This window comes from Haemaphysalis longicornis, unplaced genomic scaffold, assembly GCF_048455015.1.
Source record: "Haemaphysalis longicornis isolate Haplotype H1 unplaced genomic scaffold, Haemaphysalis longicornis Haplotype H1 scaffold_7, whole genome shotgun sequence".
NCBI classification, from domain to species: Eukaryota; Metazoa; Arthropoda; class Arachnida; order Ixodida; family Ixodidae; genus Haemaphysalis; species Haemaphysalis longicornis.
In genome coordinates this window covers 194,754,732-194,777,957 of record NW_027526422.1, presented here as the reverse complement: position 1 = coordinate 194,777,957, position 23,226 = coordinate 194,754,732, and the positions used below count along the sequence as shown (strand labels likewise).

At 50.2% G+C, this 23,226-nt stretch overlaps 1 protein-coding gene across 1 annotated transcript in view; it reads left to right on the top strand.

Annotated features, from left to right (window-relative positions):
* The window catches only part of LOC144146738 (tetraspanin-33-like), a 40,519-nt gene extending 24,304 nt beyond the window's left edge, over positions 1-16,215 (top strand). The window contains exon 6 of the mRNA XM_077678665.1: positions 16,087-16,215. Coding sequence (XP_077534791.1) covers positions 16,087-16,215 — 129 coding nt within the window. The remainder of the gene's footprint in view (positions 1-16,086) is intronic.
* Positions 16,216-23,226: the final 7,011 nt, after the last annotated feature.

Here is a 23,226-nt window from a genome sequence, read left to right as displayed (position 1 = left end):
AATATCTGGCAGCCGGTTAGCTGCCGTTGTGCGTCCGGACACGGGCGGACGGAAAAATGCCGAAGCGCTGGTTGCCGAATGTTGGCCGTTCAACGCATGATCAGTGGCTGCCAGAACCTGGATGCTGGCCGGACATGCCAGAAAGCGGCCGTAGACGGGCCGGTCTTGGGGCGCACTTTCTGTGCCGCCTGGGATCGTCTTCCAAATCAACGAGTTGTCATGCGCTATTTCGTCGCTTGTTAATTCCAACCGACGCCAGGACGCTCATTATTCCCCGCTATTACTGGAAAACGCGCACCTGGGAACACTTTTGCGAGAGCAAACTCTTTACAGAAACCATTCCAAAAAATTTTTCAGCGTATCTGCTTTTTTCGTTGCAAATGTTGACTAAAGAAGATAGTCTTTATCGACTTTTGCCAAGTAAATGCCTCCCTTCGCTTTCCCGTTCACCAATCATGTTGTCCCTCTTGCGGCGCGCTCCTCCCAAGGTAAAGACGACAAAGGTTTGCTTAAATAATTTTAAATGTTCAGCGTTCCACTGCTCCAGGCCGGGTGTCTCGATGCCAACGCTGCCGTACGGCGGAGACACGCGTGAATCGAGGCGCCCTACTTCAACATTGATAGAACTACGTTGCCCTACTCCACGTGCGTTCCAAGCAGAACGTGGAGCCTATCTCGTGGAACCTTTCGTAACTGTTGCCGGTTCATTTCTTAAACCAGCGCCAGAAGCTATAGTGGCGCGGGCGACAGCAGGTGACTCCAAAGTGTATTTTTATTCTGCAGTTGATAAAGCATTTAAGTTCGCAAAAATTAAGCCTGTATAATTTTTTATAAAGGAACACTGCAAATACCACTTCTGTGTTAATTTTTTGTCTTATATTTGTGTAATGTATTGTTCTTCTTCAACAATGATGACAAGTATAAACATTACACCGGACTTAGACGGGCAGATTTAGCTGTGAGTATATAAGACAATAAGGTTTTTTTTCGGGTGGCTAAATCGAGTCACACAGACAGACAGACAGACATAACAGACAGACCAAAAGTTCTGGGTTTAAGCTGCCCAAGAAAGACTATCGTCTTTAATATCCCAGGACGCGATATATGTGGATGATGCCAATTACGACAATCGCTACGCCATTACCCTTGCTGTATCGAATCAAAAGGGCGATTTAACCCATTTCAACACGGCTATCAAATCACGAACGTAAATTCAGGAGGAGGAGGACATTGCCCTGGCAACCATGGTGTCCTCGAGGTATAAAATTAGCGTTGAGCGACTTCAAGTCCGCCATTTGAAGTTTGTGTAGAGCGGTACGTCGTCCGAAATGCTCAAAACTCCGCTGGCCGTGTTCTTCGGAGATAGAGTGGGAGGAGACCAACCTTTTCAGTGTTGGCGGCGCAGTCTCAATGAGTTCATCAATCCAGTGCTCGATGCAGATCCATAAGGCGGAAGGTGACGAACTTCCGGAGACCGTGCCAATTATTGAGGGGGAGATCCAGCTTTGGCGCTGTACTCACAATTTCTGTAGCCGAAGGTTTTCTTTGTCGAAGCACCACCAGACGTCAATTGTGCCCACCAGAGATGCAGGGCAGTGTTTCTAGTAATGCTGGGGCCCGTTTCTGTATGTCAGATGGTGTGATTGAGGGCGAAGAGATTGAAGTCATCGGTCAGAAGGGCAAGGGAGCCACAGGTTGCACGATATGAATAACAGCAGCTGCGGAGCGCAGCGGTAAATTCACCCGAAGTCAGATGGGTGTCCGTTTTTATCTACTACAAGGACATCATGCAAAGAGGAGAAGCCGGGAAGTTTTTATTGCGTGGGCACCAGGAGAAGTGCTGGATGCGAAGACTGGGTTCTGATTTAGTACATAGGGACAGAAGCTATTCCCCGAGTGTGTGCTTGGAGTTTTTCTGATACTCCCATGGACAACAGGCAAATTGTATTGAAAACAAAGGTCAACCGAATCAAAGTTATGAGTGCGGGTTGATATCCAGTATATCAGTACAGGGGCAGTTGAGACCCTCGACTTTTGGGAAATCGCCCAACAGTTGTCATCGAGTACAGGTGATGAAAGGGGTGAGGCTGTGTTACGAGCGTAAGGGTTGGATGGCCCGTGAAGGCTGGTTAATGTTTTGGAGATACATTCCGCGCATGATATATATATATATATATATATATTAGGGTGGGTGGTCCAGACGGGAGGGAGAAGTTAGATTTTCCATGCAAAGGTTTTCTGTTTCGTGTCCACACAAACCGTCACTTGAACTCGCGTTTCCTTGTCAGTTCCAGGAAAAGGACGTGTTTCAAGGTAGGGCATAGGTGGTCGTACAGATTGATTTGTTCGTTCCTGTTAATTCCAACCTGCCTATTTTGACGGCTTTTTTTGTGCCATCTTCAGCGAAACGTACCTTTTTTGCCTGCTTTCAAACTGCACGGCAACAGTACTTTTACCAGCTTCTCCTGTAGGCGCACGGTGATAGTGTTCTATCTCGTGGCATCGAACAGGTTCGCCCACTGCGTCACCGCTTTTCTCACCAAGTCAGCTATGTTTTCGCCGTCTGTTTCAGCGAGCCCTTCTATTTCGATGTTCGAACCACACGAACACTTCTCGCACTGCACAAGCCTCTGATGAAGCTTCGGTATCCAGTTATCACATTTAGGACGCTATTTCTTTATTGTACCCCTCTCCTATTGTGAAGCAGCTAACTTCTGTATGTCTTCAAAGGCTATGTTGCAGAATGTTATGCTCTTCTTTATCTCTTTATTTCCGTTCGAAGCTCACGAATCTCATTTCCACACTCATTTTACTTCCCAAGCTGGTTTGTAGACATCTTGTTAGCAAGTATAAACCCAAGGTGAAAACACCAAAATGATAGTTCCGGCAACTGCAAATGCGCAAAATAAACCTGACACCATGCGATATCTAGGCATTTGAATACACCAACCTGCGATGCAAAAGACACTGGTTCAGGCGGCTGTCGGTATGCTGTCACAGCGGCCGTATTGGCACTAATGTTAACGGAAGCTCAAGGAAGTGGTGGTGGAAGGATGTTTTGTGGAGCAGTGAATAGACTAGGAGGACTTGGGAAATTCCAATGAATTGCTCAAAAGAATTTCAGTGTTCGAGGCGAACATGGCGCTGTTTTGGGGTCGTCTTTACCCTCTCTCACTCTCTCTCTCTCTAGATGGCGAGGCTTGTCAAACAAGCCTGCGAGATCACTTTTTTTAACCTCCGCCTTGTTGCTACACCAGTGTCCGGTCAGCAGCAGCGTCGCTGATCAGCGAAATAAATGTTGCTAATTCCAAGGCGTCAGCAGTAAACTCTCCATTGTAGATGTCAATACATACGAGTACACCGCACTCACGCCGATAAATTTATAACTTTCTTTTGCGGAGGAAACGAGGTATAAAGTACAGCAGCGCGTAGAAGCAATTTATATGAAGCCTTTTGATTCAGTACAACCCGGCACAGCGATAGAAACACTGAATCTTTTATATTCGCACTTCAGCCTGTATTGTAGCTAGCCCATGCTGCCACCTTGAACTGTAAGGGCCCGCAACCTGTAAAGCTGGGATATTTGATTGATTGATTGATTGATTGATTGATTGATTGATTGATTGATTGATTGATTGATTGATTGATTGATTGATTGATTGATTGATTGATTGATTGATTGATTGATTGATTGATTGAAATATTTAGCGCACCGACTCTACACAAACGTGCGCCGAAATCTCGAACACACTGGCGGTTTCACTTTTCGCCCCCATCAGAAGACGCATCCCCACGGCACGGAATTAAACTCGCGTCGTTAGGCCCAGCAGCACAGCGCCTTACCCACTGAGCCACCGCCGCGAGTTTTCCTCTGTCCTACCTACTCAAACTGGGTAAAGTAAACAATCCGTATTCTTGAATAGGAGAGAATTACATTTGGGCTCTTTGGGAGGAGAATATTCCTGAAATATACGGGTGCGGTAGTTCGGCTTATGATCAGTCGGAATGGCGTCGGACAAGGAGACACCATCCCTCGGAAGTAGCATCCTGTCTAGAAGGGGGATTTATGGATGTCTGGCTCACTTGAGAATTTTGTCCAACATCGTCTAATCGCCGTATTAACTGAATTGAAAAAAGATGTACGAATGTTTCTTTACAAAGTGAACTCGAAAAGATTTGTCGTAAGGTAAAATATAGATATAAATTCGAATTACAGTAGGATACCCAGAGCGACTTCACTTTAAGCCACGTATCACGTATTGGAACAAAGGATGAATGAAGCTATCTCGGACAAGTTCGCGGTGCTCATGTAAATCACGGATAGCGTATCAGGTAAGACATTAAAGCCGGCTTATGGGCAAGACCTATGGAGTATTACACAGTGGACTTCTCGGCCCATAACAATACACACTGACACTCATTGCACTTGTGGGGCACTCGCATATTGCCCAGGAGGTTGGTAACTTACTAAACACCTCGGAACAAAACTTATCTCAATTCAACAAACCATGGAGAGAGGGATGGCAGGAGTTACGCAGAATAAAAAAGAGGTATCTTTGATTACGAACTCGGGCGAAATTATCTTAGCTAACACTGACAGACAGAAGTTATTTTAAGCCCGACAATGAACACAGCCTCCTGACAATCGGTGCACCACCTGGCCTAAAAAAAACTAAGCCTGCGTGCCCAACGGTGCAGGGCTGACGTCACAGCAGAGCTGTATTCGTCTCGCTATATACACTAAACTCAACGAGCGCCATATAAGCCGCTCAGAACCTGTCGGGCGCTTCGACGCACCAACTGGAGCGGGCCGGGGGACGAGCAGCGCGGAAATGGAAAGCACGTGTTGGGCGGCGCTTTCCGCCTGCTCGCACCGGATTTCCTAACCGCCACCACATGGGACGGCCACCGACGAAGAGCAATGGAAATGAAGATGAAGAGACGCGGCCCGGGCGCAGGAGAGCTCGGTCCGTTGTCTTCGGGCTCCGCGCGAGTACTGTTTTTTAGTCGCCCGCCGGGCTGTAAATAAATGTACAGTTTTGTATCGGAGGCTGAGTTTGTCGGTTGAGGATACCCGGGGTCAGATCCTCAGCGCTACTGCGGCTTGGAGGAGAAGCCCCGGGGAAAAGAACATCACGAAGATAACTGGCGCAGTCGACAGGATCTTCAACAGCGACGACTCAGCCGGCCGGCGAGTGAGACGGGCCCTCCACGGAGGGAGCGGCCGGAGCAGCGAGCTCGTCAGCCTGGTGGAGAAGCGGCTCGACCGGCGCTCAGCGGACGTCTCAACGGAGACCGAGGCGATCTCTGCGGCATGCTGAGCGGCGGAGAAGCAGCGTGACCAGCGGTCAGTGGAGGCATCAGCAGCCCACTGAACGAGGAGCGGCCGGAGCAGCGAGCTGTCGAGAGGCGACAAGTCAGCGGGATTTGTTGGTGGACACCTCGGCGGAAGGAGCGGTGCATAAATGAATACCCCGTCTGCACCGATGCGGCATCTCTACAGGCACCAAGCTATGCAGGTCAGTGCCTGTCTTGATCCTGGGTGCGTGGCTCACCATGACATGTAGGGGGTGCTTTATGAGCAGCCCTGACTCTGAGATAATGGAGGCCGGTTAGCTAGGCATGGTGAGATGGAGCTGTGTGTGAGGGCTGACGAGACAGCGAGCGTCAGGATTAGGTCAGCCATGTCGTTCGCGGAGCAGAAGGCGCTATTGCTGGCGAAGTTGAGAATCGCTGAGGCAGAGTTAGTGGCGGAACGTTCCAAGAGTGAACGTTTCAAGAGAGCTAACAATGTTCCTGCCTCACCGACAGCTCAAACAATAATGTTCAGCACTGAGGGAAAGAGTGAACTGGGGTGTTCCGGTACGCCGAAAGATGTGCGAGGTGGAACCCATTCACTGGGCGTGCATGAGCGTCCTGTTTCGCGGGATTCGGCACTATCAGAATCTCGCGGGAAAAGCGAAGAGAGGATAGTGGCGCGCGTTCCTTCGTGGGCGCTCAGATTTCCTGCAACCGGGGAGCAGGATAGTGAAGCATCCCGCGTAGAAAGCTTCACCGAAGTGAAGATGGAGGTGAAAGAAGGTGTTACGCGCGAGGCTGCATTTGGAAATGACAGGCAGTCAGAGGTCAATGATAGTGTGCGCATGCCCGTGATGAAGCTGATGGCAAGAGAGAAAGGCTCCGCTGCGTCGCATGTTAGTGTTCATGTTGCCGATGAGCCCCTCGCTACTCCTTGCGTCACACAACGGTGTGTGGTAGACAACGGCGCTTCGTGCGTGAACAGTGGTTCGTTAACGGCCGAACACGAGGGTTCCCACAGAAAGGAGCGGAAGGACAATGAGGTTCTTAAGTCAGCCGTTCTGACGGGGCCGGGGCTGGCTTCAGGTGAGCGTGAGCCCGTCGTCGCAGCGTGCGGAGGCGCAGAACATTCCGGGAGCATGGCCGAGCGGCCAAGAGCTTTGCAGGATGCAGCAACCCGGGAATCGCGCGAGGATGCAGTTGGTGTCACGCCCACTGCATCCTGTGTTTCTCTAGATACCGAGATGTCATGTCGCGAGAATGCGATTGCCATGGGAAGCTCCAGCGAAGTGAGAGAGGAAAGTGCAAATCAGGGTACGGCCGCTCGTGTAGTGCAGCCCCAGGTAATTGCAGGTAGGACTGCAGGAGTGGCTGAAGAAATAGCCTCTCCAGCATTGCATGTCAGCATTGGTGTGAACGCTAAGCAGCCGTCTGCTGATTACGCTGACGAACAGCGCGTAGTGGAGCACGGCGCCCCGAGCTCAGGATTGGCTGAACTGGGGTGTTCGGACAAAGAAGGGAGGAAGTGTCAGCCAGCTTCACCGCAGTGCAGCGTGGCTGCAACGCAGGCCGACGAGGCGGCAGCGGTCCCTTCCCGAGCGAGGAAGCGAGGAGGAGAAAGGCCCCTGATACTGTTGTGTGAGGGTGTGCGGCGCATGGCAAGAGCGTTTTCGGATGACGACGGCCGGTGCGTACCGCCGCTCGTTCTGAATGAGCTAGATGAGGATTGTGCCTATTTTGTCATGGTGACCTGCAGCCAGGGTCAAGGGGCACTGGCCGTGCTGATTGTTGTGTCGTCAAACTGAAGGAACGATGGTGCACGTGCCAAAAGTGTGTGTAGTGCGTGTTTCGTGTGTGAAACATTCCTGAAGTTATGTTTCACAGTGGTGGTGGAGGTGTCGGGCGCTTCGACGCACCAACTGGAGCGGGCCGGGGGACGAGCAGCGCGGAAATGGAAAGCACGTGTTGCGCGGCGCTTTCCGCCTGCTCGCACCGGATGTCCTAACCGCCACCACATGGGACGGCCACCGACGAAGAGCAATGGAAATGAAGATGAAGAGACGCGGCCCGGGCGCAGGAGAGCTCGGTCCGTTGTCTTCGGGCTCCGCGCGAGTACTGTTTTTTAGTCGCCCGCCGGGCTGTAAATAAATGTACAGTTTTGTATCGGAGGCTGAGTTTGTCGGTTGAGGATACCCGGGGTCAGATCCTCAGCGCTACTGCGGCTTGGAGGAGAAGCCCCGGGGAAAAGAACATCACGAAGATAACTGAACCATTTACCGTGTATATATATATATACATATCAAAGTTGCAGTCGTCATTGCAAGTGCTATTCGGCTTTTTTTTTCGAAATATTTAATAGGGCCGAATGACGTGTGCTTGTCAAGTTTCTTTGCTACATTGCTAAATAAGCGAAAATATAAGTCGAGAAAAAATCCGCGGAAACGGCGGATTTTTTCTCGACTTATATTTTCGCTTATTTAGCAATGTAGCAAAGAAACTTGACAAGCACACGTCATTCGGCCCTATTAAATATTTCGAAAAAAAAAAGCCGAATAGCACTGGCAATGACGACTGCAACCTTGATATGTATCTTTACCGAGTCCCTCGTCCCGTATCTTTCTGTTCTGCTATATATATATATATATATATATATATATATAGATATATAGCGAATCAGAACAGGAAAATGTCTGCCGAAAATGTCTGCCGAGGAGCTCCTGTTGTAAGCAGCGCCTCTGGCGAGCGTTGCTTACCAGATGGCTTCGCAAGTGTTGTTTGTTAAATTCTTCTGCATTTATTTATTTATTTATTTACTTATTTGTTTATTTATTTATTTATTTATGTATTTATTTATTTATTGGTGCCCTGAGGACCATATGGTATTACAGAGGGGAGTGTTTATAAACAGAAACAGAACAGAAGTAGTTCATTATATGATAAAAAATTTCTTCCTTATACAACGTTAGCTAAGGCATTATTAAATAATTGCTGATCTTCGATGTTGGCCGTAAGGGCTGGAAGGTGCTGCCATTCAATGGATGTACGAGGTGTATATGACTGAAAGGAACTGTTGGTTCGGCATGATGGCACTGCTACTTTGTGAACGTGATCTAAACGAGGAGTTGTATACTGTTGAGGCAAAATGAGCTCATCAGGTAGGATTGTATGGTGAAATATTTTATGAAACAGGCTGAGGTGAAAGATTTTGCGTCGAGAGAGAGAGAAAGAGATATTGTTTATTTTGAAACCTGTGTCCAAAGCACTGCTTGGCTTCTTGGTTAGGTTACAGGGACTATAGTTCTGGCTATAGTCCTGGCTGTGCATAGTCCTGTCGTGTTTTTGATGTGGTTCACAAGCGTGGTCCAATAGAGCTCTTCAAGCTCCTTAGGCGGTGTGACCCATGCCTCCGAGCACGTAGGGCGCTTTGTGGCAGGAATTGGTTGCAGGGAAGATCTCAGGGTGCTTTGTATATTTGGGCATGTCCAGAGGGTGTGTTCATTGTTGGGGTATTGGTCGCAGCGTGAGCATTTTGTTGTGCCTGGAAGCCCGTCTACCTAGTGTTGTAGGTGTTGTGTTGGTAGCGTGCCGGTTTGTGCTCGTGGAATGAGGACAGCGTCAGGGTGGGCGAATTTTCATGGGTGGGGGAGGGTGGTTCTCTGGTCTCTGACGTCACGTAAGTACTTTCTACGAGTCTGGTGCATTTCTCGGCTGTGCTCTTATGTGTCATAGAAGTGATGCCAGGGTATCGGGGTTCCCAGATCATAGAGAGGTATGAGGCATGGGCCTGGGCCTTCTCATTCTCCTTTACACCTGCGGGTCCAGGGACCCTATCAAAGAAGTATGAAGCTCGGGGTGGTTACGTGTGATGCTGGCGAGTGTGCAGCGCATGGGGGGGGTACATGTGATTCTCTCGTAGACTGCGAATTTACGATTTCTTGTCCATGATGATTACCTGTTTTGTTTGATCTTGGTGTGCCTCTATTGCGTTGATAATAGCCTGAAGCTGCAGAGATGTCGATGAGGGTGCGTAGGCGTGCAGGGCTACTTCGGAGAGGACGTCGCTATGAAAAGCTGTCGTTCCGATTTTGGTGTCTTTGTTGTACGCAGCGTCGGTGTAAACTACCGTAGTTTTGGGGGGAAATGTCTCCTTGTTGTAGCGGTTTGCCTGTCAGCGCGGCGACTTGCCTGGTCTCGACTCATATTTTTGGGTATGGGCTTCAAGGTTATTTTGAGATGCTAACGATTACAAGTTAAGACTAGATTTCATTGCTTTTATGCTGGATGTTCGATTATAGTAAGTACAAAACATACGGAGTTGTTCTGGATCATTTCTACTGAATGTATTAGGTTCTGTTGAGCTGGATCCCAGAAGGAGGAGGCGTACTCCAGTTTCGGCCGAATTTGTGATTTATAAAAAAGGAGTTTTAAGGAGGAAGGGGCTCTATAAAAATTACGGCGCGAATATCGCAACATCCTGTTAGCATTATTCAATGCTAACCAATGTAAATCAATGCATAATCAATGTAAAAACCCCTGGCCAGATTGCCTTAAATAGTATATTTTCTTTTTATTCTATGGTGCAATGTTTTATAATACACCTTAACTGATTTGAGATTGGTTTAAAAACATTTAGGGGACGCTAGTTGCAACAGGAGTTCTCTGGGTAACGTTTGTGCTGCATAAATGTTTTCATCGCAAAAAGGACCCGCGCCCTCCATTACTTTGTCCGCTGCACGGTACACATCAATCCTCTAGTACATTGTACTGGGGAGCTTGCCTTGGCGTACCTGCTGCGGGGAAGAAATCTCTGTTGGCATGCGCTTAAGCCCGTCATATATGTTTCTGCACAGACGATACGCCTGGGCGTGCCCGAATGCTGCTCCAGAGCGTGGATGGCACAGTGACGGGCGCACAATGTTTTATTTTTCTGCCCGGTGCAAACGCTCTGCCACTGGCTGGAGCTCTAGCATTGGGCGTGGGACACCGCCTTGCGGCGGAACTTGCGCCTCCATGAACTCGACGTTACAGTAGTCTATAAATCTGACAGGAAAAACTCCGACGTAAGACTGCCCAGAGACAAAGCCTTAATAAGCTCATCCACGGATACCCAAACACAGATGACGAACTAATCAGTGAAGTTAAGTGCAGGTACATCGGTGGGGACCCAAAAGAGCGACAAAAACCATACGAGGGATTGCCTAACCCAGCATTAGATCAACCGATCACAACACCATCTATGCGGACGACATCACACTCTGGGTAACTGGCGGCAGTGATGGTCATATCCAAGAAACCTTACAGACAGCCATCGATGTGGTAGAATCATATGTAGAACCTAGAGGACTAGGATGTTCACCAGAGAAATCGGAGCTCTTGCTCTACATGTCAGGCAGGAGTAGACTAAAAGCTCACAAGACTCCACAGATAGAGCTATCGCATGGTAACCTATAGCGAAATACTTGATCATTACAGAAAAGGCAGGCTTTATTACCCGGAAGCGCATAAAACCCTCAACAAGCAGCAGGCCACAGCTTGGAGACGAATTCAAACTGGTATGTACGCAAACCCAGTCTTACACAGCTATTACTATCCAGGCATACAAGACGACAAGTGCAAACACTGCAAGCAGAGAGCGGATTTAAAACACATCATCTGGTCCTGCTCCAAAATAGATAAAAGTGATCAGAGAACACTCATTATAAACACACCCGAGCAGTGGGAGGCAGCCTTGCTCAGCTCGGAAGCTGACATCCAACTACAAGTAGTCCGGATGGCCGAAGCCGCCGCCAGGGACCAAGGACTCCTGGCTGATGGCTGAGGGGGAATGGGCGGGGACTCCCACCTCTCCTACTCCCAACCACTTACCGGGCAACAATAAAAGTTTTTCCTCCTCCTCCTCCGACGCCGACTGCCTGTCTCGCGCCCCCGTCGATCCCACCACTACAAGACTCCGATGAAGACAGCGCGTTCTTCGGAGTCGTAACGGAGAGCAACCTAGCCGCCCAACAGCGTGCCGACCCCGACTTGCGCGTCATGATCGACTACCTCGAAGGACGCAATGTCGCCATAACTAGGGCGTTCAAGCGGAACTTGCCAGCATTCAGCCTCAAAAACTCCGTCCTCGTGAAGAAGAATTTCAGCACCGGAACAAGAACGATATATCTACTTGTCATCCCCGCAGAGCTCCGTGACAAAATTTTGGTAGCGTGCCACGACGACCCGTCTTCCGGACATCTCGGCACAGCTCGCACTATTGCAAAAATCAAGGCGAAGTACTTCTGGCCCCGCCTTACATCCGATGTCACCCGCTACGTTCGGAGTTGCCGTGACTGCCAGCGACAAAAAACGCCGCCTACAAGACCCGCCGGCTTTCTGTAACCGATCGCACTCCCGCAGAGGCCCTCTCAACAGATTGGAATGGACCTTCTAGGCCCGTTCCCTACGTCGCAATCACAGAACAAGTGGATTGTTGTAGGGACAAACTACATGAAGCGCTACACAGAGACCGCCGCTCTTCCGAGGGGGACTGCACAAGAAGTCGCAAAGTTCTTCATAAAGCAAGTTGTGCTGCGACATGAAGCCCCTGAAGTCCTAATCACGGACCGCGGAACGGCCTTCACTGCCAAAGAATCTTACGCTACAGCAACACGGATCACCGAAGGACGACGGCGTACCACCCCCAAACGAACGGACTAACGGAACGACTGAACAAGGCGATCCCAGATATCCGGTCAATGTACGTCGATGTTGAACATAAGACTTGGGACGAGGTGCTCCCGTATGTCACGTTTGCGTACAACACGGCTATCCAGGGAACTACGCAAATGACGCCGTTCGAGCTTGTCTACGGAAGACTGCCAAGTACGATGCTTGACGCCATGCTTCCGCATGTAGAAGACGACGACCTCAACCCCTACGTCGAAGGATACCTTCAGCGTGCGGAGGAGGCCCGCCTGATCGCTCGAGTTCGTACAACGGACCAGCAGCTGGTGGATGCCGGGCACTACAACCTCCGACGCCGAGACGTCGAGTACTACCCAGGGGACCTTGTTTGGGTTTGGACTCCCATCCGACGACGCGGACTCAGTGAGAAGCTTCTTCGACGGTATTTGGGACCCTAACAGATTCTACGACGTGTCGGGCAACTTACCTGCGACGTGATCCCCGATGGTGATTCCGGAGCATCACGACGACGCACGCGGCCCGAAATCGTCCACGCGGTTCGCTTGAAACCTTACTATGCAAGATGACGGACATTTTTGTTGTTTGTTCGGAATGTCTTTTATATTAGCATCGGGTCGATGCACTCTTAGAGGGGGGGCGGTAATGCCGCGAACTATGTATGGGTTTGTTTATTTATTGTTTGTTTGTTTATTGTTTGTTTTTACTGCCGGGCCACGCTGTGTTTTCTGCGTTCTAAGCAAAGCGTGTCTTCCATTCGTTATTTTTTTGCCGCACGGGCTATCACATTCAAATAAGCAGACTCTTTCGCCCTAACGTCGCTAACCCACAATAATCTTGTGTGATCTACAATGTTTTGGATGTGAATCGACGGTTGCAGAAACACTTGCGCCCAAAAGATAAAAGCTTGCAGAGCAGACGCCGCGGCATTCCATTCGACGACACTCGCCTGCGCAAGTCCCTTTGTTGACCGCTGCTTCGCCGCCGCTGTGTTCTTTTGAGTTGTTAGGGGAGCACAATTTCGCTCCAATAAACGTGTTGTTTCTTCAAGTCAGCTGCGTCGTCTTTGGCTGCGTGACAGTATAAACGTAAAAGTTCCCGAAAGTTAGAAAGTTTTGAACGCAAGCCACCTGCGTTCCACTGAAAAATTGTACAGTCCTTGAGATGGGTGTTTATGGACACTATCGGAAATGGGGACGGCGGCTGAGTCGTCATTGTTGACATATGCCAGCTCGCTCTTGCGTCGTGAAGTTAGATGCTATTAGGGGCTCTAGAGCCAGAACAGCCTCAACTTCAGGGAAGCGCCGAGAGGAGGAGTAAGCCCATAGCAGTGCCTTGATCGCTGCGAAGAGCATCGGAATAAGCAGATTCCCAATGTCGATCTGGCCGGTCGGGCTTATTGATTCCTCGTGATCTCTTCGAGAGCGCCGTATCGAGGGCGAGGATTGGTCATGAGAACTAGCACCAGAAGGAACTTTTGAATTTTTGTTCTGCGACTGTTCTTGGACTACTCCCGCATAGGACTTTTTCGGAGGTGGCTTTTGCAGTGGTGGGCCATGCGTCGACTGCACATCACTGGTAAAGACTAGATCAGGGTACGGCGGAGGTTCAAGTCGACTTGAAACACTGCCCTGAATTTGCTCTACATATCGAGCAAGAGTAGCGGCCTTTTTCTTTGGGCAAGCTCCGTACGACGCAGGATGCGGTCCGCCACAGTTCGCGCACAGAGGTTGGGCCCGTGACATGCAGTCTTTGTACGAGTGAGACCCGGAACATATCTTACAGCGTACGGGTCCTCTGCAATTTTTGGCGGTATGCCCATGCTTCTCTGACATTTAAAACACTTTGCGGCTGCACCCATGTATTCTGTTACGGGGAAGCTGCAGAAGCCAAGGAACACTCGCGCAGGTATCGGCGTGCCAGACGTGAATTCTAGAATGACTGATCTTCGGTGAGTTTCAACAATGACGCTGTCCTCAGTACGTGAATAAGAAACTTGCGTGCGAGCAGATAGCACTCCTTGGTCACGTAAGTACCTCCCAAGCTCCGTGTATTCTAGAGGGACGCCTTGAATCCTCCCGTAGGTCGCCAAGTATGCCTTCGGAACTCGAGCTTCAACCACCGTGCCAGTGAGGGTGGAATGCCAAGGTGCCAAGAATACACTTATACACTGCATGCTTCACCCCTCCCCAGGTTTCCCGTTAGTGGAGATGGCCCGGGATTTTTTCGTTTCCTCGTTGCTGGCGGAAGAAATTTAGTGTAGGGTATAATGCGCCGACTGATTGACCGCAGTCAGCGACAACCGTAAACTGTTTCGCATTATCGTGCGCGGAGCCGCAGGTGTTGCGCAATCACGCCATTCGTCGCGCAATCCGGGAGAGGAGAGGAGCTTCGGTGAGGAGAGGAGGAATGCCGGAGAGGAGAGGAGTGCCGGAGAGGAGAGGAGGAATGCCTCACATACTACTGTTGCCCTACGGGAAGATGACGACGGAAAAGCTGCTGTTTCAAGCAGCTTGACGAGGTGGCTGGCCCAGTACTGGAAGCAATGATCGGCGCAGATTTGAACCGCAAAGTAAAGTGATACATTCTCAACCACAGTATGCATTTTCATTCATGTAACCTAATACAGCGTACACATAAAAGACGCAACAAGGGACACAATTGAACTCGCACACACGAAAATAAAATTATAACCGCTATCTGACTATTGGTGATAGCAAAAGAAAAGAAAACGGAAGAAAAGGAACGCCTCTCTTCAACTTCGTCTTTTCCGGTTGTGGACATCAGTTTGAGAACAAAAGAAACCAAATATGAGAGCACATCAAAGAAACAAATCATGAAAACATTTTCTTGAAAAAATGGCAATATGAATGTTTTGCGCTTAAAATTTGTTGAGTAATTGCGGAAAACATAAGACAGGGATTGCATGACATAATTATTGCGCGGTATCGGCACAAACCTTGTCTCGCTAAAGCACGTATCATACAATCCCGTTTTCTTCTTTAACTCAGATAGGCCAGCCAAATATGGATCCTTATTCTTCACTCTGAAGGAACGCCCTTCGAACGTAAAGGGATTGTGAGCCCGAACCCGCCCGACGAAGTAACGCCAATCCAGATGAGAACAAGTCACCGGTTTATTCCGGGAGAACAAAGGAAGGAAAAAACAAAGAAAGCAACTTCGGAGGCACTGTTACGGTAGTACAGCCAGCGTGCGCGTAAAGACAACCTTGCGGCAGTTGAAGCACTGCTTGTTCAGGAAGGTACGGCCTGGTGCTGTACACTCACGACGATGTCTTCAGTCACTTGTGCCGACGACGGGTAAAGAGCGTCCGCCGCGGACGCTGGTTGCTCCTCGCTGTCCGGGTGTCATTGCTGTGGCTGGCCGCCCGTCGGTCCCGTCCGCAGCCCGCGGAAGCAGACGCTCTCGCGTGTGCCCCGGTGCGCACTCGCCGCCCCCCCCCCCCCGCTCTCCATCCCCTTCGGCGCTCCTGTGAGCGCCGCTTTTACGCCACTCCGTTGGTTGTTCGCATGCCCCGGGTTGTATCCGCACTACACGTGTTTGTCCCGTCTCACTGTTCGTCACACACGCGCGCACGGGCTCATGAGGAACTGACGCACTTCATAGTAATCACCCTGCGCGGGCGCGCGTAGGGGCTGCGTCCCTACACTCCCCCTCCCCCCAGACCGGACAACTCCCGAGTTGTCCGAGAAGCGCTGGGGCTGCCGTAGAGAAAGACTTCTCCAGTGGGTTTGAGATGAATGCGGGTTTAGGAGGGTCTCCATGCTCGAGCCATGTTGCTGTATCGTTCAGCGGGCAGGGCATCCTGTAAGAATATGAACAAGATTATATTTCTTCTTCCGAGTACCGTTCGTTATATCTCTTAAGGTCGTCAATGTGTACGGGACCCGTATCCCGTCCTCCGTTTAGGTTGCGAAGGGGATTAGTCAGCCGAGATTGGCGCTTTGTTACCTAATAAGGTTCTTCCCATCGGTCAGTCAGGGAAGCAGCCAACCCTTTTGCTGCATCGCTCAACGGATGTGTGCGGCGCAGTACCAGGTCCCCGACGGAAAACTCAAACTGGCGCCGTCCCTTTTCATACTGCAGGCTGTGTTCGAGTCGTGCCAAATCCAGGTGTTGCCTGGCATCCTGGATGGTCTCGTTCAGGCTGCTGCAAAGATCCTGCGCGTAGTTAACATATGTGCGAGGGCGCACCTCGACCTGGTCACTGAATGAATGTTCAACAGGAAAACACAGGTCGCGGCCAAGCAGCAGGGCTGCCGGTGTAAAGCCGGTCGAGCGATTGACCGTAGTCCTAGTTGCAAACGCCATTTCCGAGAGGCGAGCATCCCAGTCTTTGTGGCGTTCAGTGAAGGCCACCAGCATCATCTTCAAGTTCCTGTTGACACGTTCCGTAATGTTGGCTTGTGGATGGTACGGAGTAGTCTTTTTATGTACTCCGCCCAGAACCGAACAAGTGTCCACGAAGTTCTTGCTGGTGAAGTACGTCGCATTGTCCGTTATGAGTTGTTCTGGAAATCCAAAGCGGGTGAACGTATCCAACAACTTGTCCCAGATCAACTTTGAATCAAGTTTACGTAACGCGTAAAGCTCGACGCACTTGGAGAAATGATCTGTGACCACAAGGAGGTAGCGATTGCCCTTTACCGATCTTGGGTATGGACCCATCACGTCGCAAGCCGCGATCTGCCAAGGGAAGCGGCTCTCGATTGACTTTATGAGGCCAGGTGGTTTACCTCTTCTTGGCTTTACAGACTGGCAAACTAGGCATTTCTGGGCGTACTTCATTACCTCCTTTATCATGCAAGGCCATGTGACAACGCGGCATAGCTTTTCGTATGTTTTCTGTCCGTCACTATGATCTGCGAAGGCGGTTTGGTACGAATACCCGAAAGACCGCCTTAGGCGCTTTGGTACGAATACCCGAAAGAGATACTCACCACTGTCCGTATCTGCACTTGGGATGTACCGCAGTAGCAAGCCCTCCTGTCTTTGGACGTAGCAGTCGTATACCGGGGCCCGTGCCGCCGTAGTATCGTCGTTCTCCGCGGTCGTAATGGACTCCCGAATGCGCTTGCACTGTTCGTCAGTCTGCTGCGCTTCAAGAATCTTCTGGCGACTTACCAGGGTTCCCCATGTTTCTGCAGGCGTTGTAACCCCGAAGACCTGGGGTTCTGGTTGCTCTTGTGTGGGTAGGGGTGCGCGAGACAAGGCGTCCGCGGCTTTGTTGCTGGTGCCCTTCTTGTATTACACTTTGTAGTGATACTTCTGCAGGTTCAGCGCCCAGCGTGCGAGGCGACCCTCAGGGTTCTGAAGCCGTGACAACCATGACAGTGCTTGGTGGTCAGTCTGTATCTTGAAATCCGCGCCATCCAAGTACATGTTAAACTTTTTGAGGGCGAACACTACGGCAAGACACGCTTTTTCTGTGACTTAATAGTTCTGTTCGGCCACCGAGAGAGTGCCGCTGGCGAATTCCAGAGGATACAGTTCGCCGCTATGTTCCTGTAGCAAAACAGCCCCTATGCTGTACTCACTTGCATCGGTTTGGACAACGAAGGGGCGGTTGAGATCTGGCAACCGCAGACTTGTGGTGTCGGCGATTGCCGTTGATAGTGCCTGAAACGCCTGCTCCTCCGAAGCCGTCCATGACCACCTGGCGCCCTTCCTTAGCAGCTGGTGGAGGGGCCGTGCCAAGTCCGCACAGTTGAAGTTGAAGTTGAAGTTAAAGTTTATTCAGACAGGAGTAGCCTGTGGTACAGAGGCAAAAGGCAGATGTACTCTGCTTGACGACGGCCTACTGCCCCTGCGGTCGGCATTGCACAGTGTTGACGAATGAAGTGCACAGTTCGGAATGAAGTGCCTGTAGAAGCTGACCATACCCAGGAAGCGCTGCAGACTTTTGACGTTCTCTGGTTTCGGGAACTGCAAGATTGCCTTGAGGTACTTCTCGTTTGGCCGGACTGAACCTTGGTCCACAGCGAAGCCCAGGAGCTCGATCCTGCTGGCAGCCAGTTGTACCTTGCGGGGGTTTACTGTGAGGTCTGCGTTTTACACGCCCTCCAACACAGTCTGCAAATGAACAACATGATCCTCAAGGTTGTCTGAAAATACGACCACATCATCCATGTACGCCGTCGCGTAGTTGAACTTTGCGTCCCCCAGCATGGTGTCCATCACGCGCTGGAAAGTTGCTGGGGAATTTGACAAACCCAAAGGCAGCCTCACGAATTCAAACAACCCTCTGGTACAAGTGAACGCTGTTTTCTCGATATCCTTTTCCGCTACAGTGAACTGTAGGAAACCTCTACTACAGTCAAGTTTAGTGAAAACCTTTGCTGAACCTAGCGCATACATAACCGCATTGATTATCGCGTTTAGGCGTCTGTAGTCTACGCACATGCGGACACTACCATCTTTCTTATCCGCCAGCACAATTGGAAATGCCCAAGGACTGCTTGATGGCCTCACCGCTCCTGTATTTACCATCCCCTGCAGGGCTTCGTCCAGCTGTGGTTGCTTGTGGATGCTCAAGGGCCTCGGGTTGACCCGTAGTGGACCGCATCTCCCGTCTCGATGTGGTGCTCCAAAAAGTTCACAGTACCTGGAGCTTTTGTAGTACTGCTGCGAGCCGTGATTGTTCCTTTGGTGGTCCTGCGAACGACATCAAGATTGTTTGCAAACCACTTTCAACCTTTCCGGCCGTGATCTCCGCTGTCAGCAACCCTGACAGATATTCTGATGGCCTTGTTGGAAAGCTGTTCAGCGGCGTTCCTGAGCCGTAGTGGTAGTTTCCAGCCCAAAGGCTGGAAACTACCACTACGGCTCAGGAACGGCCCAGAAGTCAGTGAAGCGTGGCATTGCTCTCTCGGCAATGTGGAATGCATAAGAGATGTCGTGCCCTCATGGTGTGCAGGACAGCTTTGGGGACCAGATAGCAAGGTGGACCGATGCAGGTTTTCCGTTCTAGCTGCTCAGCACGCTAGCGGAGACTTTGATTTCGCAGACCCACAAGCAACGCAGACCATGCACAAGGGAAGAAGGGTCCCCAAGAATGGCGCTGATACCGTATGTTCATAGCGTGTCCCATCGGATTAAGAAGGCGGGTGGTCGGGCGGGAGTGCGTGTTGTTTTATCAGTGCCTAGAACACTTAGCGGTATGTAGCGGCCGGGTGAACGCGGGGCCGGTAAACAGCAAAAAATACAGCAAGAAACACGCCAATCGCTTCAGGGAGTCTATAGAAGGTGTGGTGTACAAGATTGAGCTCTCGTGTGGCAAACGCTATGTCGGGCAAACTGTCCGCTGCAGTAATGACCGGCTCAGGGAGCCGCAAACACGGTACGGACAGGCACTGGCAGCAATCTAGTTGCACACTGTGCAAAGTGCCAGCAATGCAAGATATCTCCACCAGCATTTTACCGCACCGTCATCCTGAAGCGGTATCGCGAGCAGCGCACGAGGGAGATTCACGAGGCTTTCGTCATCCACACAATGGGAGATAGGTGCGTGAGCACACCCTCTATCGAGTTGTACGACAGGTAGATAAGATACCCAGGATCATGATCAACGCATTACACGTGGCTGCTTTCATTTCCACAATTACTTCCATTTTTTGTGTGTTTGTGTTATGGATTTCCTTGTCTCCTCCTTGTTTTTTATGCTAGTGTATATGCATTGTTCTTCTAATTAAACCTCAGTTGGCTGTTCAGCGCAGTGTTTGTCTTCAGTCCCTCTCGTATCGTATTTTGGCGCTGTTTTTTCTAAGTAATATCTTTACATTTTTGAGGCACAGACGGGTACGCTTTCGACAGGGACGATGGAGTGTTGGAGGGTTAGGGATGGACTTTAGGATGCGGAGGACTAAGGGAGCAATGTGATAGGCAGCTTACGAATCTGTGGCTATTGTGATATCGTGGGATGTAGTGGCTGCGAGGGCTATTGCGATTTCTTGTGCAGTTGTGAAGTCTATTGCCGATTCGTGTTGTGCAAGTCAGTTCAATTCCTCGGCGTTTTACTGTTGTAATTGCGAAGGCTGTTTTAGGTGCACATTTGGCAGCGTCAACGTAGCGGGTGTCTCGTCGCCTAACTTCAAGCATCTTGCGAAGCACTCGAATGCGGGCTTGTCGGCGACCTTGGTTATGTACGGGGTGCATATTCTTCGGTATTGGGGCGACGGAGATTGAATTGCTTACTTCCAGAGGGACGCGTTGGCGGGGGTGGTGGGGTGGCAGGAAGTAGGTACCCGAGCCGACAGAGGAGGTGACAGCCAGTGTGTGAGGGCTTGAGCTGTTCGATCTTGTTGACTGAAAAAAAAAACATTTTTTTCTTGGTTTCATGTGGTCTTTTTGTTGACCCTAGATGAATATCTGTGCCAATGTTGACAACAGCAAATTTCCAAGAGACTTTTTATGTAACGTTTCTCTCCGTATAAATGAAAGAAACGGAATAAGCAAACGAACACAAACTTGGGTGTGATATCCGACTAACCAACGGTGTTAACACCATCACGAGCTTCAACAGTGTGAGGGGATTGTATGAGTTTATACCAGAGCGCGGTAGCCAGGGATTGAGCAGGAGGAGGAAAAACGTTTATTGCAGAGCATGTAAGCACTAAAGGCGCTGGATGAGAGTGGATCCCTCTATTACATATGGTGCCTTCGCCACCTGGCCCGTGGTAACCAGCCATAGCTGATCCTCCAAGGGAGGGCTGGACAGCAAGATCTCCCAACGCTCACTAGGGGTAAGGGTGTGGTTCTTTGTGGTTGAAATGCGGATGGGGGGGGCTAAATTCGCACTGTCCTATCATGTGGCGAAGAGTACCGAGATGCTTGCATAATAGGCAGGCCTTGTCGTGCTGATTGGGAAACATGCTATTGAGTAAGTGAGGGGGAGGGAGAAGATCCTGACTGGATCTGTCGATACATGACTTGCTGCTCCCGTGTGAGTTTTGGGTGCGGCGCAATACGTATCTGCCTATCGTCTCGCTAGTACCGCACTATCTCTCTGTAGGTGACCATACGTTGACTTCTGGCCTCCTCCTCAGCTGTTTCCCGTTATGCTAACGCGCGGGCCTGTCGGTGAGCAAACTCATTGCTCTCCACCAAGGAGTGGGCTAGAACCCATCCTAATTCAACTTTGCTCTCCGGAGGCCTATTGTCTCTCAGGATGCGAAGTACCCGCCGGGACACCCAGCCGGACTGGAAGTTCCTGTACGCCTGCTGCGAGTACGTGACAACCTTGGAAATTCCCGGTAGCGTGAGGGTAGGTCAATTGCCGACTCTTTCACTTCTTCCGCCTCTCGGATTTGAAACGATGAGCTTGTCACCAGATCACCCCTGGTTGTCACCACCGCCCCTGCTCTGGTCGTTCCCTTGTTTTTGGAGGCGCCTGTGAAGGCGACACCGCCTTCGCACTCCAGTAGCTTGTTGACCCTAGCCTCACGCCTGCCGCCATGCTGAGCCGGATTCATGTTCTTTGGGAGAGGCTTGGTCTTGATTGTGCCTAGCCATTTGTCCGCGAGCTGTTCTCTATAGGTCAGCTCTGCCACGCTCCAGCCGATTTTTCCCAGGACAGTGTCTTCCGCCTTAGTGTGACTCAGCCTCTGTTTTTGGCTGCATAAGTGACCCTCGACCAGCTCGTCTGCTATGTTGTGTAGAGCCATCTGGAGGAGTGTGTCTGTCGATCCACTCATAGGAACTCCGATGGCCTTGCGTATTATTGTGTTCACCTCTCTCTCTCTTCTCCCTTCTTGATCAGGAGGTAAGGCGTGGCGTACGTTATTCTTGACACCACAAAGGCGTGTACTGACTGTTGTGGAAGTAGACGAGGCAGAAAGGGCGTGCACACTATCATCATTACGTAGAGTTCATGATATACCCTCTGCGCGTCCCGGCCCTTTGTCTTCTGGTTTTCAACAACATTGGTGCCATAAACCCGGGAACAAAACACTCTCGATGAGTCGGAAGTATCCGACCTTGGGTTCAAGAACGATGGAAGCCAGAGACCCCACCGATGCCGACGGACGTGCTTACATATCGAACGGCCCATGAGACTGTTTACCTCACCGAAGTCTCATCGCGTGCTGTGGAATCTGGGTGAGTTAATCCAGAGCCGCATTTCACTTTGGAAGAATACGTTGGTGGACGCGGAAAAAGAGGACAGTTTATTGAAGCTTCCTGCTATCAGAATTATTATCATAAAACGACAGACACTTGGTGCACTAATACAGAAAATTCGAGCCGAAGCCCTTGCCGAAGTGACCTGCCCGCAGCCAAGTCACCTAGGACTCAAAATATTTCTTTACCGCCTCCAACAACACGAAGCCAAACTTAAAGTTTTGGACAACGACCTTGAGCCATACATACCCAGTGGAGCTCTCGAGGAACAATTTACCACATGCTTTGAATGGGAAGAGATTATTATCTACACCAGAACCAGATTACAATGCGTTTTAGAACAACGAATGAAAACAGAATCTCGGCATACTGCTGGTGTCTCATTCGACATCTCCGATTCTTCAGTTGCATCGAAAGGAGAGAAGAAACTGATCGATATTCGATCTCCACATCATTCAATTCTGACGCCGCCTCATATGATCGTGGACATCGGTAATGAAGCCATTCCGCGTGAAGACTCACCGGACAATTTCCAAAAAGCAAAGTCGGAATCCATTCGTTAGCAGCACTCAGAGAAAACGTCGCATGTCAGTGACCAATCTGAGTGTCGGCTACCTTCATCAGACCAGAACTTGAAGCAGCTCCCACGGAACACTAATCACAAGGTAATCACGGAACACTAATCACTAATCACAATCGCACGAAAGGCAATAGCAAAGAGAGGCCTGAAAAGCCGAGCTAAAGACCTTTCTCCTTGCCAAAAGTCATCCGCATCAATCAGACCTTTTCCCAAGCACTTGACCCGTTTGACAGTTCAACTGAGGAGGCGCATCAATGATTGGACACTGTACGAACGCGGAAAGTTTAGGAGACCACCGAAGTCCTTGATTAGGCCACCAAGCAGACAAATCCTCGGATGCGACAGAAAATTCATCTGTTAAGCAAATACCCCACACGAGAAGAATACATTGGAACCAGCAGGTGGTATCTACACAAGTATCATCATCAATGGCTTTTGACCCCAAAGAAAATCGGCGAAACTTATGAGGAACTTACTTTCATCTATCATTTATAGATGCCCAACTTGTCGAAAATACAAGGCGAACCCAG